Here is a 19,069-nt window from a genome sequence, read left to right as displayed (position 1 = left end):
TCCGCGGCATGTGGGATCTTCCTGGACCAGGGCACGAACCCGTGTCCCCTGCATCAGCAGGCGGACTCTCAACCACTGCGCCACCAGGGAAGCCCCTGTTCTTATAATTTTTAAAGTGTATTTCTCTGGAGAAGATATATAATGCTTGCTGTGCCTTAGAGTTAAAAACTTCATATTTTTATAGGAAAAGATACAGTTACTCAAGATAATGGCATTCGTCCTTCCTCCCTGGAGCAAATGGCCAAACTAAAACCTGCATTCATCAAGCCCTATGGCACAGTGACAGCTGCAAATTCTTCTTTTCTGGTAACTATGTGTGCTATATGTGTTTACTAGTGATCTTTTATATTTGTGTACTCTCAATAGAAAAGCCTGAAATAGAGTTATTTGTGTGTATTATGAATAGAGACTTAAAAGTATACTTCTTCATTACAAAGATAATATTAAAATAGAATTATAGTTTTTAAAGCCATAGAAGTCTCCTGACCCAGTCACCATTCTGATACAAAAAAGCTGTTCTCTTCAGGCACTTCAGCAGTCAAAAAACTTTGACTGCCTGTGCTAGGCACTGGAGCTAAAAAGAACAGTTTATTGTAATGTAGTGAGAAAGTGCTGTGAACACTATAAGCATAGGCTCTTGGGGAAGATACATAGATGGGTGAGTCAAAGAGGCTTCTTAGAGGAGGTGACCCTTGCTCAGAGAATCTTGAAGGAAGAGTACAAGCCAATTCAGGTAGTGTATAAATGGCATTCTAGGCAAAAGGAACAGCAAATGCAAAATCAGGAGTTAAGAGAGCAAGGACCTCTTTAGGGAAAAGCTTGGTTGGAACATAGGATATGAATTCAGGGAGTCGTATAAGACTTGGAAAGTAGGCAGAGAGAGTGACAAGGTACTTCTCCTAGCTCTGATTGTTAGAAAATTATGTTTTATGCCAGCCTCCAAATTACTTTCCTATAAGCATCATGGAATAAATCTACCCTCGTTTTCTGTTGTTGTTATTTTACTTATATGCAGGTAGCTTCATGTCCTTGCTTGGGTTTTTTTTCTTCTCAATTGAATGTCCCTGCTGATTCTGCTTCTGCTTGGGAGATGTGGTTTCCCTTTTCCTACTACCGTGGGTGTAGTCTTCTGGATATAGTTCATCTGGTCAATGTTTCTTTTACAGTGTAACTCCTCTACCCAGATATACAGTCTAGAAACATAGGCAAATGTTTGACATATTTGACTTTGGTAAGTGATGATTTAATGCCTGCTCTTGAGCTCGGGCAAGGGTGCCTGAAGTGGTTCCAACAGGATGGTGTACCACTCTGTAAAGCCTGAGTGGTGAAGGGCTGGTTAGGTGATTATTTCCAAAACCAAGTTGGATGATAGGGCCGTATGGTATGGGTTACACTCTTGGCAGATCTGAACCCCCTTGATTACTTGTGGGGTGTGCAAAAGGTTCAGGTTTATTCATCAAAAATCAGAAACACGAATCATCAGAGGTAATGCATCACAAATACATGGATTTTCAGAGAGTTTGTTAACGCACCACATTCACTGCAATTTTGCACAACTGCACATTGAATATATTATTGATGTGATATCATTATGTATAGTCACCTGTGTTTCCAGACTTTATGCCTGCCTATCAGTAGTGGCTACATAGCCTCTTCACAGTTACTGAGTTATAAAAATATGGTCTGATGTGGTAGAAATTGTTTTGATTTGGCAAATTCTAGAGAGTAGTTTCCTTTCCTTTGGAATTTTGGATTTTTCTTTTTTTTTTTTTTTTTTTGAGCTCTTTCTTTTGAAGCAATGGTAAAGGGCTTTTGTGAGTGGTACTTCTTTGTCCCCCAACTTCTCAGTTGTCAGTTGGAAAAAAGCATGTGGGGTAGGTCCAGAGAGGGAAGGCCATGGTTCTTATGTTCTCAGCTATTTCTTCTTCTCCCATTGTTATAGTCTATAAATAGAAGAAAATCACCTCGAAGCCACAGGCAGGAAGCAGCTGGGAAACAGTCCAGAAAATGTAAAAATAAATCAGTAAATAAGAGATTTTTTTGGAGGTTGTTTTAATTCATAAAATTCCTCATATTCTGCACTAAAAGCAAAAAACTTTTAGTTTATCGTGAACACATATTTCTAGAGTTACCTATTCTCCTCATCCATTTTGATAATTACGGTACTTTCTGAATAGGCTCTTGTACCCTCGTCTTCCAAAAGTGGGTCGGTGTGTATGTTTGAATTGACTTAACGATGGATAAAATGAAAAGGTTTTATTATATAGAGGTACTGTATAAGTGTCACTGGTTGGTAGATTTAGGAACAGGGCATAGAAGGTGGCTGAAGAAAGACCACCAGAGAGGCTGCAGAATTTAACATTTTTGTTCCGGTCAACATTTCAGACCGATGGTGCATCTGCAGTGCTGATTTTGGCAGAGGAAAAGGCTCTGGCCATGGGTTATAAGCCAAAGGCATATTTGAGGTAAAGTAAGTGTTCAAATAAATTGCCTCTGGTTTCTTTATTTTAGTACTAGAGCTAACTCCTCTATTTTTTTACCTAGGGATTTCATGTACGTGTCTCAGGATCCAAAAGATCAGCTTTTACTTGGGTAGGTAGCAGTGTATATCCTAGGATTATAATGAAAAATATTTGGTTACCAATGTTTCTTACATAGATTTTAAAGTACATTAAGCCCTGAGTTCATAATTGGCTTGTGAGTTGGGTTTTTTAAATAATAATAATCTTTTATGTTGCTTTATCATTTTATAGTTTGGAGTCTTTTCCACTTTTTCCTGTACTTTTCTACTTATAATTACAGTATATATACAATTTTGTATTCTTGTTTTACATTAAGATGCCAGAAGCATTTTTTTCATATTGCCACACACTCTGTGACAGTCTTCAGAATAGCTTTTTATAAAAGCCTCCTAATGTTTAGACTCCTCTCCCTCCCTCACGAGGCTCTACCCTCACTAGCCTCCATTATGTCCTTTAACTAGCCACGCCCCTTCTGATGCTCTGCCCTTTGAACTCTGTGTTCTTCTAGCTCTTCACATTATTAATTTGTCCTTCTCGTTAGTTGTTTACTTATTATCTATTTCTCTGAGTCCAGAATATCAACTGCAAAGGGCAGAGGCCATGTCTGTTCAGTTTAATATTGTATCACCAACACTTAATATTTGTATAGTAGAATCAGTGAGTGAGTGGAAGACACTCTGATAATTATGTAGGACTCAGTTTGGGGAGTATGAAGGAGCTCTTAGGTTAAAAATTAAAGTTTTAATATTGTATCACTTATTTTTTTCTTTTCAGACCAACATATGCTACTCCAAAAGTTTTAGAAAAGGCAGGATTAACAATGAATGATATTGATGCTTTTGAATTTCATGAAGCTTTCTCAGTAAGTCACTTTAAAGCACATATCAAAGGACTATAATCATTTAATATGAGTAAAACAAGAGTGGAGCTTTATATTTGAAGTACTGACTTACACTGCTGGGAAGGGCATGATGGGAGGAATCCAGGGCTACACACACAGTGCTGAAAAACATACCTTTTGAAGCTATCACTTTGAGGCCCCTCAAAAGTACCAGATTGTTTCTTTAGGAAATATTCACTGAAAACTGATTTAAAGATTTGCTTAGCTTTAAAGTTAGACAACTCAAAGAACGCCTTGAGGGACATTACTAACAAGGTCCTTACTGAGTTATTTTCCTTTCTAGGGTCAGATTTTGGCTAATTTGAAAGCCATGGATTCTGACTGGTTTGCACAAAACTACATGGGTAGAAAAGCCAAGGTAAGTTTCTGGTTAAAAATATGCTCGAGGAACTTCCCTGGCGGTCCAGTGGTTAAGACTCTGCGCTTGCACTGCAGGGGGCACAGGTTCGATCCCTGATTGGGGAATTAAGATCCTGCATGCCATGCAGCATAGCCAAAAAAAGCTTGAATTTCCAAAGCACTTTAATATTTGGAGCTTTAATACCTGCTAATAAAAGTATGAAGAGGAAAGCTGATGCTTCTTATGAAGAATTTTGTGTTTCATTACATATATTTATTTCTTAGTTGAAAAATACCTCTTGGAAATTCTTTAGAAAAAAATAAAAGCAAGGATAAAGAAGATGTGGCACATACATAACAATGGAATATTACTCAGCCATAAAAAGAAACAAAATTGAGTTATTTGTAGTGAGGTGGATGGACCTAGAGTCTGCCATACAGAGTGAAGTAAGTCAGAAAGAGAAAAACAAATATCATATGCTAACACATACATATGGAATCTAAAAAAAAAAATGGTTCTGAAGAACCTAGGGGCAGGACAGGAATAAAGATGCCGGCGTAGAGAATGGACTTGAGGACACAGGGAGGGGAAAGGGTAAGCTGGGACGAAGTGAGAAAGTGGCATTGACATATATACACTACCAAATGTAAAATAGCTAGTGGGAAACAGCTGCATAGCACAGGGAGATCAGCTCGGTGCTTTGTGACCATCTAGAGGGGTAGGATAGGGAGGACAGGAGGGAGATGCAAGAGGGAGGAGATGTGGGGATACATGTATACACAGAGCTGACTCACTTTGTTATACAGCAGAAACTAACACACCATTGTAAAGCAATTATACTCCAATAAAGATGTTAAAAAATAAAAGCAAAATTTTAGGTTGTCTTTGTTCATCCATTCTCATGTTAGATGAAAAATAAATGGGCCCTTGGCTTTCAGAATTGATTTAGAATTTCTTTTGCAGTAAAATAACTTGTGATTTGTCTTAAGTTAGTTACTTCCCTTTATTGCCATTACTACCTGTTAACTACGAGCCTGGCCTGATTCTTAAGTAAACTCATCTTTATATTTGTGTCTGTTTTTGTGGGAGCCAGGTTGGATCGCCTCCTTTGGAGAAGTTTAACATCTGGGGTGGATCACTCTCCCTGGGGCACCCGTTTGGAGCCACTGGCTGTCGGTTGGTCATGGCAACTGCCAACAGATTGCAGAAGGAAGGAGGCCAGTATGGGTTAGTTGCCGCCTGTGCAGCTGGAGGGCAGGTATGTCACAGAAGCTTCATAGGAGCTTCCAGAAAGTCATTTTCTTGGAAACAAAACAAATTCATCCAAGAATGTTTGATTTAGCTTAATTTGAAACAGTCTTAGAGCGATTTTTCTGATGACAGACCACCGGGAAAAAAGCAGCCCATTTTTGTGGGGAGGTAGTACAACTTTAATTCTGATAGTACTTTGAAAGGAAAAATCTATTTAAATCCAAGTTATTTTTTTTCCCTAAAATAATGTTTATGTTTTTTGTTTATAAAAGTTATATATGCTCCTTTTGGAAATTATGAAAATACAAAAGTATTTAGAAAATAAAATTATAATCACTAATAACCCCCTCATCAGACACTATCATTATTCACACTTTGATTTATTTTCTTCTTTAATAATAAAATTTTATTCATTTAGTCACCATGAGACCTTATCCATAAAATCTCTCCAAGTCTTTCTTGAGAACTGAACTATACCTTAATGCAGAATTAATTTGCCTCTGGATAACCTATTGCTATTTAGCTGAGGAAAATTATGTTTTTCTACAGATTTTTTTCTATCTGCTTTACTTGTGTTACTGACGAAACTTCCTACCTGCTATAGCATTTAACTGGGGAATAAAGTCCAAAAGGAAGGCTGGTTGTAATCTTTTTTTTTTCCCAACCCTGATGGAAACAGATTTGATTTTTCTCCAGGTAACAGAAACTATCTGTTGCCGACCAAGATGAATAAGATATGTAAAAGTATAAACATCTTACATTTAAAAGCCTTTATTTATGGCTTTTTCTCAGAGACTTTGAAGAAGCAAGGGATCAGTTATTTTTAGGTTGGAATATTTTAGACTTCACAATCAGAAGTATTTTCTAATCTGTTGTAACTTCATTTACAGAAAACCATGGTAAATCAGGACTGGAGCCCTCCCTCTTATCTTTCTATGCCAAGTTTAAATGAGGGAGGTAACTAGTGCATAGCATTGTACATAGTGCATAGTCCACATAGGTGAATGTCCTTTGGTTTTGAGTGTTTGTTCCCTAATTTTTTAATCTAGCACATAGAGGATTAATAACACAATACTAGATGCTTTTGTGGATGAACAAAGAATAATATCCAGTATTATTACTTACCTCTAGAAGTTTACAGTATAGTGAAGAAGGAGATGATGTATCTTAGAAACTATATTAAACTTGGCATTGTTTCATCAAGAGCCAAATGAGTGCTACAAACATGATTAGATCAAAGGAGGAATCCATCATTGTGGATGAGGATTTCTCAGCTTTGGCACTAGTAACATTTCGGGCCAGATAATTCTTTGTTGCTGGTGAGGGGACTGTGCTGTGTGTTGTAGGGTGCTTAACATGGTCTCTACCCACTAGATACCAGTAGCAAACCACCCCCTCACTCCCCACCGCCCCCCCCACCGCCATACACACACAGTTGGGACAACCAGAAATATCTCCAGACATTGCTAAATGTCCTCTGGGGAGGGGAAGGAGCAAGATCACTGCCGTTGAGAACCACTCATCTAGTGCAATATAAAAGATTTGGAACATGAAAACAACACAGTTGAAATAAAACAGGAGAAGGAATATTCTACCTTATTATGGGCCCTTCTAGGACAACCCCAAGTCAGTCAAACCTTCCCATCCATGTTCTTTTGTTTGCTTGTGCCTGTATCAAGGTATTTAGCAGTTTGTTTTGAACTACAGTGTATATTAGATTGAGGATACAGACCATGTAGCAAAACTTTGTACCCACGCAGTGTTCAGCTTGGTGCCTTATAAATAATAGTTGCTTAATAAATATTTGTGGGGATTGAATTGAATCTAGAAGCAGGGAGATTAGTTAGGCTATTAACTAGTTTGATAGCAGTCCAAAAGAGAGAATGACTATGATTATCAGATAGGATTTAGACTCATGAAATCATTAGTTTCTATACTAGGTTTAAACTAGGGAGATAACTTGGATATAGCACTATGCCTAGTACTAGGAAAGGGATTTTCTACCTTTTTACCTTTGTGGGACCTCAAATCATCATCTTCACCCGCATAGAGTAGTAAAGAAGAGACCAGGTTTTGGAATCATCTGGTTTCAAGTCCTGGCCCTGTTACTTAATAGCTTTGTGGATTTGGATGAGTAACTTAACCTCTCAAAGCCTCGGTTTTCTTATCTAGGAGAGAGAGAAGCCTGTTGTTGGATTCACTGTATTGTGTTTATTTTTATACAGTTAAAAAAGCCCCTCTGGCTTATTTTAATAGTAACCACTTACGGAGCATCTACTAGGAGTCAGACTCTTCTAGATAGACTCTGATACACATGTGTATACATGTATATGTGTGTGTGTGTATACATACATTATATGTTATCTAATTTAATGCTCACAAAAACACTTTGAAGTGGGCACCATGAACCCCATTTTAGAGAGGAAGTTGAGGTTCAGAATGGCTAAGAACTTTCCCAAGATCGCACAGTGTTTGAATGGCAGAGCCAGGATTAAGTTCCAAAGCCTATATTTTTCCCATTGTTCTATGCTGCCTCTGTACTGGCTGGATTCATTGCATTTGATTGCTCTAATTGAACTTTTTTTTCCTTTACAGGGCCATGCTATGATAGTGGAAGCTTATCCAAAATAATAGATCAAGAAGAGGTGACCTGGAGTTTCTGTGCAACACTCACCCTAGGCAATGCCATTTCAATGCACTACTCAGTGACATCTATAGTTCCTAGCTCCTCTTAGGAAAACAAAATTTGTGGCCTTCTGTTAAGTACTTTGCAGTTAAGCCTTGCCAGTGTTCTGAGCTTTCCAATAATCATGGCTTATTACTCTTTCAGGAATTTCTTAGTTACCAGAATCTCTCAACAGTGATAAGTTTAAGCAATTGTGTTTGGTCTCTATTTTTATGAAAGACTGAATGAGTGGTTGCAGTTTTGCAAAGAATTTAGCTGAGATTTGGAATCACCTTTGTAACATTCGCAAATTATAGCTCATTCCTATTTGTGACCTAAAGATAAATGTTTTCTATAAAATACAAACCAATGTGCCTGAATTTAACTTAATTATGGAAAGGTAATTCAGAATCTAAACATCACTGAAAATTTACAGTAAATGTTTAGATATATAAATACCATGTTGGTTAACCTTAATAAAGTAGAGAAGTATCAGAGAACCATTTGCATTGTTTTATTAGAGGTAAAAGGTGGTTCTCTTGGCTTAGGGACAGATTTTGCCTTGGATTACTCATTTGTAACTTCTAACCATTTTAGTCAACCATGAAGCCACTAGGAACATAAAGAAGGTCCTGCTTTAGAATAACACCATTTTTTCCCCAGTGCACAATTGAAATAAATTTATTTTATCATTTGGAGATGTTTCTGTTTGCTGGGTTTAATGAAATGTAAAGAAATTTCAAAAATTTGGTCAACATACTAAAAATTCTCTCAGTTTTTTGACAACCAAACTGCATTAAATAACATACATGCTAGTGCATTGCAGAAGCAAAAGTCTCAGTTGCAACTGTTCATGTGAATTTCATTTAGGTCTATGAAAGTTACTGGCAATCAGAACCATACTCTAGTTCTAGGGACAGATTGGGCAAGGGAGCAAGTGCTAACCTCTTAAAAGGTTATTTGAGAGTCCCGGCTTTATTTCCCCATGATTTCATTGGTGAATTCCACCTAATGTGAGTTTTTAATACTGCAGACCATTATATTTACATATCACAAGTATTAACTCTAGATAAGTTAAATATAAAAGATAAAAAACTTTTTAAAATTTAGAAAAAAAATACCACTAATACCCTAGGTTGGGGCGGGGAGAATTTCTTAAATAAGACATTTAAAGTGTTATCATAAACGAAAAGATCTATAAATTGGCCTATGTTGAAATAAGAACCTTTGTTCTTTATATGATAGAGTGGAAAGACAAGCCACAAATGGGGTGAAGATACAGATATAACTTACAAAGGATGTGCATATATATATATATATATATATATATATATATATCTTTTATATATATGTACATATATATATCTTATCAAAAATATATCTTTTATATCTCTATCATATCATACATATGATAGATACCTTACAAGATATATATGATATAGATATATTTTACAAAGGATCCAGGGTGTATACAGAATTCCTGTCAATCAAAAAGAAGAAAGAGAGGGACTTCCCTGGTGATCCAGTGGTTAAGACTCTGGGCTTCCACTGCAGGGGGCTCGGGTTCAGTTCCTGGTCGGGGAACTAGGATCCCTCCCACATGCCATGCGGTGAGGCCAAAAAAAAAAAAAAAAGAAGAAAGATAACATGGTAAAATATGGCAAAAGATATTAACAGGTATTTCTTTAGAAAATAATGTACAAATGCAGAATAAACATGAAAAGATGCTCATTAGTAATCAAGAAAAACCAAACCAAGATCATGATGAGGTATTATTTTATACCTACTAGACTGACAAAAATGAACAGGACTGAGAATACCAAGCGTTAGTGAGGATGTAGAACAGTAGGAACTTTTTATACACTGCTGGTGAGAATGTAGATTGATACAACCACTTTGGGAAACAGCCTGGCATTATCTTGTACATTTGAATATGACACGTGGTTTATAATCCAGCTTTCCCACTCTTGGGTATATTTCCTGGAGAAACTTGTACATGAATACCAGGAGACATGTACAAGAGTGTTGATAGCAGCATCTCTCTTTAATAGCAAAATATTGTAAATAACGAATGTTCATCCACAGCAAAGTTTTAAAAATAAGCAAAACTAAGTACATTTCTAGGATGCCTATGTACAAGGTGAAAATATTTTCCAAAACAGTTAAGAAAAAAGAGAAATCTTACAGAAGAATGCCAAATAATATATGTAGAACCCAGGCTCCAGGAGGTGGATCATGCCCTTCCCCTCTTGAGTGTGGGCTGGACTTAGTGACTCAATTCCAGTAAATAGAGTGTGAAGGCAGAAAACAAGGCAACCTTAACAGTGGAGAAACCTGGCAAACACTAGTTTAACCAAATGACCAAGGTTGTTATCGGTGCTGTCATGTGGATATCACAGACCTCCTGGTATGAGGTAATCAAAAGGGCCCTTCACCTTAGTGGTATTCTTTCCAAGTACTCATAACCTAGTCGATTCATGAGAAAACGTCAGACAAAACTTAATTGAGGCACATTCTACAAAATTTTTCACCAGTACTCAAAACTATCAAAGTCATGAAAAATAAAAGAATACTGAGAAACTGTCACAGACCAGAGGAGGCGAAAGAGACATGAGAACTAAAGTATCCTGGGTTGGATTCTAAAACAATAAGGACACTAATAAAAAAAAAAAAAAAACTGGTGAAGTCTGGGGTTTAGTTAATAGTTTAAAAAGGAGCCCAGATATAAATTCACATATAGTGAAATTATTTTCTAGGAGAGTGCCAAGACTATTTAGTGGGGTAAGGACAGTCTTTTCAACAAATGGTGTTGGGAAAATTGTATATCCACCTGCAAAATAATGAAGTTGGACCCCTGCATTACACCATATACAGAAACTAACTCAAAACAGATCAAAGACCTAAACATAAAAGCTAAAATTATAAAACTCTTAGAAGGAAACGGAAAGCTTCATGATACTGGATTTGGCAATGATTTCTTGGATATGACACCAAAAGAACAGGAAAGAGAAAAAAATTGGAGTTCATAAAAATTAAAAACTTCTGTACATCAAAGGACAGTGAAAAAGCAACCTATGGAATGGGGGAAAATATAAATCATATCTGATAAGGGGTTAATATCCAGAATATATAAAAAACTACAACTCAAGAGCTAGAAAACCCAATTTTAAAATGAGCAAAAGGGCTTCTCTGGTGGCGCAGTGGTTGAGAGTCCGCCTGCCAGTGCAGGGGACACGGGTTCAATCCCTGGTCCGGGAGGATCCCGCGTGCTGCAGAGCAGCTAGGCCCATGCGCTGCAACTGCTGAGCCTGTGCTCTAGGGCCCACGAGCCACAACTACTGAGTTTGCGTGCCACAGCTGCTGAGGCCCACACGCCTAGACCCCGTGCTCCACAACGAGAGGAGCTGCCACAATGAGAAGCCCGTGAACCACAACGAAGAGTGGCCCCCACTCGCCGCAACCAGAGAAACACCTGCGCGCAGCAACCTAAGACCCAACGCAGCCTGAAACAATAAAATAAATTTATTTAAAAAATGAGCAAATAATTTGAATAGATATTTCTCTAAAGAAGATGTACAATGAGTACATGAAGAGATGTTCAGCGTCACTGATTGTTGAGGAAATGTAAATCAAAACTACAATGAGCTGCTACTTCACACCCAATAGGATGGCTGCTATTACAAAACCTGAAAATGACAAGTGTCAGTGAGGATATGGAGAAATTGAAACCTTTGTGCACTGTTGATGGGAATGTAAAATTGTGCAGATGCTATGGGAAATAGTATAGCAGGTCCTCAAAAAATTAAAGGTATTGGGTTGGCCAAAAGGTTCGTTTGGGTTTTTTCTGTAAGATGGCTCTAGTAGCACTTAGTTGTCTTTAACTTCATTCAAAACAATTTTATTAGATTGTACGTGACAGCTGTCACATCAGCATGCATTTTTTTTTTTTTTTTTTTTTTTTTTTTTTTTTTTTTTTTTTTTTTTTTTTTTTTGTGGTATGCGGGCCTCTCACTGTTGTGGCCTCTCCCGCTGCGGAGCACAGGCTCCGGACGCGCAGGCCCAGCAGCCACGGCTCACGGGCCCAGCCGCTCCGCGGCACATGGGATCCCCCCAGACCGGGGCACGAACCCGCATCCCCTGCATCGGCAGGCGGACTCCCAACCACTGCGCCACCAGGGAGGCCCCCAGCATGCATTTTTAAAAAAATCAAAATTGGTGAATTTTTGTGTAGCCATTTTAGTATTGAAGATGGAAGAAAACAACATTTTCGGCATATTATGCTTATTTCAGGAAAGGTAAAAACACAACCGAAATGCAAAAAAAAAAAAAAAAAAAAAAAAAAAAAAGATTTGTGCAGTGTATGGAGAAGGTGCAGTGACTGATCAAACATGTCAAAAGTGGTTTGAGAAATTTCGTGCGGGAGATTTCTTGCTGGATGATGCTCCATGGTCGGTAGACCAGTTGAAGTTGATAGCGATCAAATTGAGACATTAATTAAATCGAGAAATTAATTGAGAACAATCAACATAATACCACGCGGGAGATAGCCGACATACTCAAAATATCCAAATCAAGCGTTGAAAATCATTTGCACAAGCTCGATTATGTTAATCACTTTGATGTTTGGGTGTCACATAGGTTAAGCGAGAAAGACCTTCTTGACCATATTTCCGCATGGGATTTTCTACTTAACGTAATGAAAACGTTCTGTTTTCATCAATAAAACAAATTGTGGCGAGTTATGAAAAGTGGATACTGTACAAAAATATGGAACAGAAGGAACGGAAGAGATTGTCGAGTAACCGAAATGAACCACCACCAACCACACCAAAGGCCAGTCTTCATCCAAAGAATGAGATGTTGTTTTTACGGTGGGATTGGAAGAGAGTCCTCTATTATGAGCTCCTTCCGGAAAACCAAACGATTAATTCCAACAAGTACTTCTCCCATTTAGACCAACTGAAAACAGCACTTGACAAAAAGCGTCCAGAATTAGTCAACAGAAAACGCATAATCATCCGTCAGGGTAATGCAAGACCGTATGTTTCTTTGATGACCAGGCGAAAACTGTTAACAGCTTGGCTGGGAAGTTCTGATTCATCCGCTGTATTCACCAGACATTGAACCTTCGGATTTCCGTTTATTTCAGTCTTTACAAAATTCTCTTAATGGAAAAAATTTCAATTCCCTGGAAGACTGTAAAAGGCACCTGGAACAGTTCTTTGCTCAAAAACATAAAAAGTTTTGGGGAGATGGAATTATGAAGTTGCCTGAAAAATGGCAGAAGGTAATGGAATAAAAGGGTGAATACATTGCTCAATAAAGTTCTTGGTGAAAAGGAAAAATGTGTCTTTTATTTTTACTTAAAAACCAAAGGCACATTTTGGCCAACCCAATAGAATTACCATATGATCCAGCAATTCCAGGTCTAGTATATATACAAAAGCATTGAAATCAGGGTCTCAGAAATATTTATACACCAATGATCATAACAGCATTATTCACAATAACTAGGAAACAACTCATGTGTTCACTGATGGACCAATGGATAAACAAAATGTGTATATACATGCAATAGAATACTATGTGGCCTTAAAAAGGAAGGCAATCCTGTCACATGCTACAACATGGATGAAGCTTGAGGATATTACGTTAAGTAAAACAAGCCAGTCACAAAAAGACAAATACTGTCTGATTCTACTTGTCCCAGGTATTTAAAACAGTCAAATTAATAAAGACAGTAGAATGGTGGTTGCCAGGGCTTGGGGGAGGGGGGATGAGGGGTTGTTTAATGGGTATAGGATTTCTGTTTTGGAAGATGAAAATAATTCTGAAGATTGGTTGCACTACAATGTGAATATACTTAACACTACTGAACTGTATACTTAAAAATCATTAAAATGATAACATTTTATGTGTATTTTACCACAATTAAAAAAATTTTTTTAAGGTAAGGGAAAACATTCAGAACAGAAGTTATCTCTAGGTAGGGGGCAGTGGAATTGGATTGGAGAGGAGCACACAGGTTAAAGTTATGTACTATTTCAAAACATTTTATATGTATAGAGAGAGCCACGTTATTTTCATTACCGTGACTGCTACAAAAGATCATCCTTGGCTGTGGTGATTATAGCCACCTTCTTGATGTTTGTTCTTAAATATCTTAAACTGATTATGTTTTTAAAGATCCCAACTTAAAAGTGTCTCTCTTTTCATGTAAAACTTTAATTAGACCCTCTGTTCCACCAAATAACCAATTGAGAGTGGAGCCTTTATTTGCCCTCTTCTTTCATTCAAATTTCAGAAGGTCAGCTCCCCAGCTTCTCCCCACCCTCTCACCACCTCTTCCCTGCCCCTAGCTGTTTGCTTCTCCGCCTGTCTTCTCCTCCATCCTTTCTCAGTTTTGCTTATTTCTCCAGGCCTCTGAAGTTCCGGTCTTTCTTGAGGAGTAAAAGGCGGTAGCAGGGTCTCCCGGGCTTTCTCAGATTTTATTGGATGACTCAGAGTCCCTCTGCCTATATCTGCTGTGGTTTTGGGGGACTCTGAACTGGTTTGTTGTGCTTCCTCAATGAAGAGGGATCATTGATGGAGAGGAAATGGGAGAATGTGGGGATTGGAGGACAAAAATAGTGAGTAGACATATTATTCTGAAAATAAATAGATTATTGTGAAAGAGAAGAAGCATTTAGACATGTTGGCAGTGTTTGTACTCAATGTCATACTCAAATTGGAGCCCTTTTCCCTTCCACACTTAAAGAACCGTCAGTGATCAACTGATTCCCAAAGCAGAACTCCAAATAGGGAGTTCACAGCTTCCCCAGGAACCCCTAATATAGTCTATCCTTCTGTACAAACTTAAATTCCAGGGCGTATTTTGCTTGTCAAGATTCTATTTTTAAATATGCAAAATGTTTAGGAAAAAACATTTTTTTTAGTAAATTTATTTTTGGCTGCATTGGGTCTTCATTGCTGTGCATGGGCTTTCTCTAGTTGCGTCGAGCGGGGGCTACTCTTCATTGTGGTGCATGGGCTTCTCATTGCGGTAGTTTCTCTTGTGGAGCACGGGCTCTAGGTGCACTGGCTTCAGTAGTTGTGGCACTCAGGCTCAGTAGTTGTGGCTCGCAGGCTCAGTAGTTGTGGCACATGGGCTTAGTTGCTCCGTGGCATGTGGAATCGTCCTAGATCAGGGCTCGAACCTGTGTCCCCTGTGTTGGCAGGCAGATTCTTAACCACTGTGCCACCAGGGAAGCCCCTAGGAAAACTTTTTGAAAACTATTTTTTTCCAATATAAAAATACATGCTCATCGTAAAAAATTCAAACAATATAGAGTAGAAGAAGAAAATGAAAAATCAAGTAGAGATACCCACTGTTTATATTTTGATATCTCTCCTTTTTAATGTGTACATATTTATGTGGACATATAGAACATAATTGCCTGGTATAATGGTGTTCTGGAACCCCTTTGTTTTACTTAGCTATGTAGCATTTTTTCATATTAGTGGGTGTAGCTATATGTCATCATTTTTAATGACCACATAGCATTCCTTTGTATGGATATATCCTAATTTGTTTTACCAAGTGCCTCTTTTTTGAGGATGTAAACATGCTAGAGTGCACACCCTTTGAACATTTATCTGTTCACTTGTTTACTTATTTCTTATTTACTTATTTCTTTAAGCCTTCTTTAAGCAGAGCATGCACTGAGTATGTGCAATCATTTGAGAAGGAAAATGAGAACACATATATCTACAGAAGCATACTCAGGAAAGGAATCTGCTGTTTCTATTCTATATTACTTGAATTTTTCAAAAAAAAATTTTATAATTAAAACAAGACTGTAAATTGTTAATAAAGTGAAAGTGTATATATACACTAATATGTATAAAATAGATAATAAGAACCTGCTGTATAAAAAATTAATTTAATTTAAAAATAAATAAATATTTTAAAAAGTGAAAGTGGCATTGAGACCTGACTCTGTTGCCAGGGAAACTAGTAAGGCAAAGCCCCCACGGGATTCCAGTAGCTGCTGCTTCCTGTGAGGGCTGGAACAAGTATGAGGCACAGAGACATTGCAGTTGTCCTGGTGAGTTGGTATGTTCTATTTGAAAGAATGATTGAATCCATTTAGAGAAATACTTGAGCTGGTTTATACACAATTAAAATATTCACACAAATCCTTAAGTGGAGATATAGTGTATGTAAGAAAAATATTTTCAATGGCATGTGGTTAGCATATCACTTTTTTATTTCAAAAGAAAACATCCTCATTCCACTTTATAAAAATATCCATGAATTTTTAAATTAACAAACATTCGTCAGATTTTTTTCATTTATTTAGTTTAAAATTTTTTCAGAGTCCTGTCAGCATCCTCTTGTGGATTCCGTAAGATAATTCAGCTAGATATCTTGGTGTCCTCTAAAGGCTTTTCTTAAATATTTCTTCTCTATATCTACTCTTAGCTTGATCCTGTCTTTTTTTTTTTTTTTTTTTTTTTTTTGCGGTACGCAGGCCTCTCACTGTTGTGGCCTCTCCCGTTGTGGAGCACAGGCTCCGGATGCGCAGGCTTAGCGGCCATGGCTCACGGGCCCAGCCTCTGCGCGGCATGTGGGATCTTCCCGGACCGGGGCACGAACCCGTGTCCCCTGCATCGGCAGGCAGACCCTCAATCACTGCGCCACCAGGGAAGCCCGGCAGGTGGATTCTTAACTGCTGCACCACCAGGGAAGCCCTTTTTTTTTTTCTGAATTTTTGAAAAAATTTTTGGAATTTTATTTATTTTATACAGCAGGTTCTTATTAGTTATCCATTTTATACATATTAGTGTATACGTGTCAATCCCAATCTCCCAATTCATCACACCACCACCACCACCTCTGCCACTTTCCCCCCTTGGTGTTCATACGTTTGTTCTCTACATCTGTGTCTCTATTTCTGCCCTGCAAACTGGTTCATCTGTACCATTTTTCTAGGTTCCACATACATGCATTAATATACGATATTTGTTTTTCTCTTTCTGACTTACTTCACTCTGTATTACAGTCTCTAGATCCACCCATGTCTCTACAAATGACCCGATTTCATTCCTTTTCATGGCTGAGTAATATTCCATTGTATATATGTATCACATCTTCTTTATCCATTCGTCTGTCAGTGGGCATTTAGGTTGCTTCCATGACCTGGTTATTGTAAATAGTGCTGCAATGAACATTGGGGTGCATGTGTCTTTTTGAATTATGGTTTTCTCTGGGTTTATGCCCAATATTGGGATTGCTGGGTCATATGGTAATTCTATTTTTAGTTTTTTAAGGAACCTCCATACTGTTCTCCATAGTGGCTCTATCAATTTACATTCCCACCAACAGTGCAAGAGGGTTCCGTTTTCTCCACACCCTCTCCAGCATCTGTTGTTTGTAGATTTTCCGATGATGCCCATTCTAACTAGTGTGAGGTGATACCTCATTGTAGTTTTGATTTGCATTTCTCTAATAATTAGTGATGTTGAGCAGCTTTTCATGTGCTTCTTGGCCATCTGTATCTCTTCTTTGGAGAAATGTCTATTTAGGTCTTAGGGAAGCCCTTTTTAAAATCTTTATTGGAGTATAATTGCTTTACAATGTTGTGTTAGTTTCTGCTGTATGACAAAGTGAATCAGCTATATATATACATATATCCCCATATCCCCTCCCTCGAGTCTCCCTCCCTCCCCCCTCCCTATCCCACCCCTCTAGGTGATCACAAATCACCGAGCTGATCTGCTGTGTGATGCAGCTGCTTCCCACTAGCTATCTTTTTTACATTTGGTAGTGTATATATGTCCATGCCACTCTCTCACTTCATCCCAGCTTACCCTTCCCCCTCCCCGTGTCCTCAAGTCCATTCTCTACATGTGTCTTTATTCCTGTCCTGCCCCTAGGTTCATCAGAACCTTTTTTTTTTTTTAGATTCCATATATATATGTTAGCATGCGGTATATGTTTTTCTCTTTCTGACTTACTTCACTCTGTATGACAGACCCTAGGTCCATCCACCTCACTATAAATAGCTCAATTTAGTTTCTTTTCATGGCTGAGTAATTGAATCCTCATTTCTTGTTCTCTTTCCACCTGACATGGCACTAAATTATTAGAACTATTAAATGGTAGGTTATTAGAATGGGAAGGGACCTGAATTTATATATCATCCACTTCAACTCTCACTTTACAGAAGAGGAAAAGGAGCCAAAGGGGAAAATCATTTGCCAAAGATCACACAGGTAGTTGATGGCAGAGCTGAAGCTTAAAGCCAGGTCTTCTGACCCTGAATCTAGGGAATCTAGGTAGAGAGGAAAAGATAGGTCAATTTAAATATAGAATAATAGGAACTTCTGCCTAAAAAAATAAATTAAAAATAATATAAGATAGAATTTGATTCCACAAGGAAGACAGTTCTTCAAGGATGTTTCTTTTCCTGAGGAGGAGAGGAAATGCATATAACGTGAAAATAGGTGTTTGTGGAAAGTACGTGCATAAGAATCAAGCAGTCCTTTGGAAAGCCAGCTCATGACTACCTTACTTATCTAGAGGTCCTTAATTCAGCAAATGTGACCATTTGGAACACAGCTGAGATTTACAAGGAACTAAAGAAGGCCTATGAGCAGCCAAAAGAGATCATAGAGATATTGTACTGGTGGTTCTAGCTGGGGCCATTAGCAAGAGAAGAACTAAAAGACATCTAGATTGGAAAGGAAAAGTAAAATTATCTTTATTCACAGAGAGCATGATCCTATATCTAGAAAATCCTAAGGAATCCACTAAAAAACTATTAGAGCTAATTAAACAAGTTTGGCAAAGTCGCAGGATACAAGGTCAACATACAAAAATCAATTGTAGGGCTTCCCTGGTGGCGCAGTGGTTGAGGGTCCGCCTGCCGATGCAGGGCACGCGGGTTCGTGCCCCGTTCCGGGAGGATCCCACATGCCGCGGAGCAGCTGGGCCCGTGAGCCATGGCCGCTGAGCCTGCGCGTCCGGAGCCTGTGCTCCGCAACGGGAGAGGCCACAGCAGTGAGAGGCCCGCGTACCACACACACACACACACAAATCAATTGTATTTCTATACAGGAGCAGTGAACAATCTGAAAATGAAATTAAGAAAACAATTCACAGTAGCATCGAAAAGAATAAAATATTTAGGAATAAATTACACAAAAGTGCAAGATTTGTACACTGAAAACTAAAAAAGAAAATATTGTTGAAAGACATTAAAGAAAATTTAAATATGTGAAAAGACATTGCATGTTGGTGGAACAGAAGACTTAATACTGTTAAGATGGCAATACTCCCGCAATTAACTATGAATTCAACACAATCTCCATATCAAAATCCCAGCTGGCTTTTTTCACAGAAATTG

At 38.1% G+C, this 19,069-nt stretch overlaps 1 protein-coding gene across 1 annotated transcript in view; it reads left to right on the top strand.

The window, feature by feature from the left end:
• The window catches only part of HADHB (hydroxyacyl-CoA dehydrogenase trifunctional multienzyme complex subunit beta), a gene marked incomplete at its 3' end in the record, with an annotated part of 37,088 nt that extends 29,443 nt beyond the window's left edge, over nucleotides 1-7,645 (top strand). Inside the window, exons 12-18 of the mRNA XM_079720792.1 lie at nucleotides 185-306; nucleotides 2,386-2,465; nucleotides 2,545-2,592; nucleotides 3,297-3,384; nucleotides 3,707-3,781; nucleotides 4,857-5,021; nucleotides 7,610-7,645. Coding sequence (XP_079576918.1) covers nucleotides 185-306; nucleotides 2,386-2,465; nucleotides 2,545-2,592; nucleotides 3,297-3,384; nucleotides 3,707-3,781; nucleotides 4,857-5,021; nucleotides 7,610-7,645 — 614 coding nt within the window. The remainder of the gene's footprint in view (nucleotides 1-184; nucleotides 307-2,385; nucleotides 2,466-2,544; nucleotides 2,593-3,296; nucleotides 3,385-3,706; nucleotides 3,782-4,856; nucleotides 5,022-7,609) is intronic.
• Between the last annotated feature and the right edge of the window lie 11,424 nt (nucleotides 7,646-19,069).

The sequence above is a fragment of the Hyperoodon ampullatus genome (assembly GCF_949752795.1).
Source record: "Hyperoodon ampullatus genome assembly, chromosome: 15".
Lineage (NCBI taxonomy): Eukaryota > Metazoa > Chordata > Mammalia > Artiodactyla > Ziphiidae > Hyperoodon > Hyperoodon ampullatus.
Note: the sequence above shows the minus strand (reverse complement) of the source record. Positions and strands in the feature narration are given on the sequence as shown.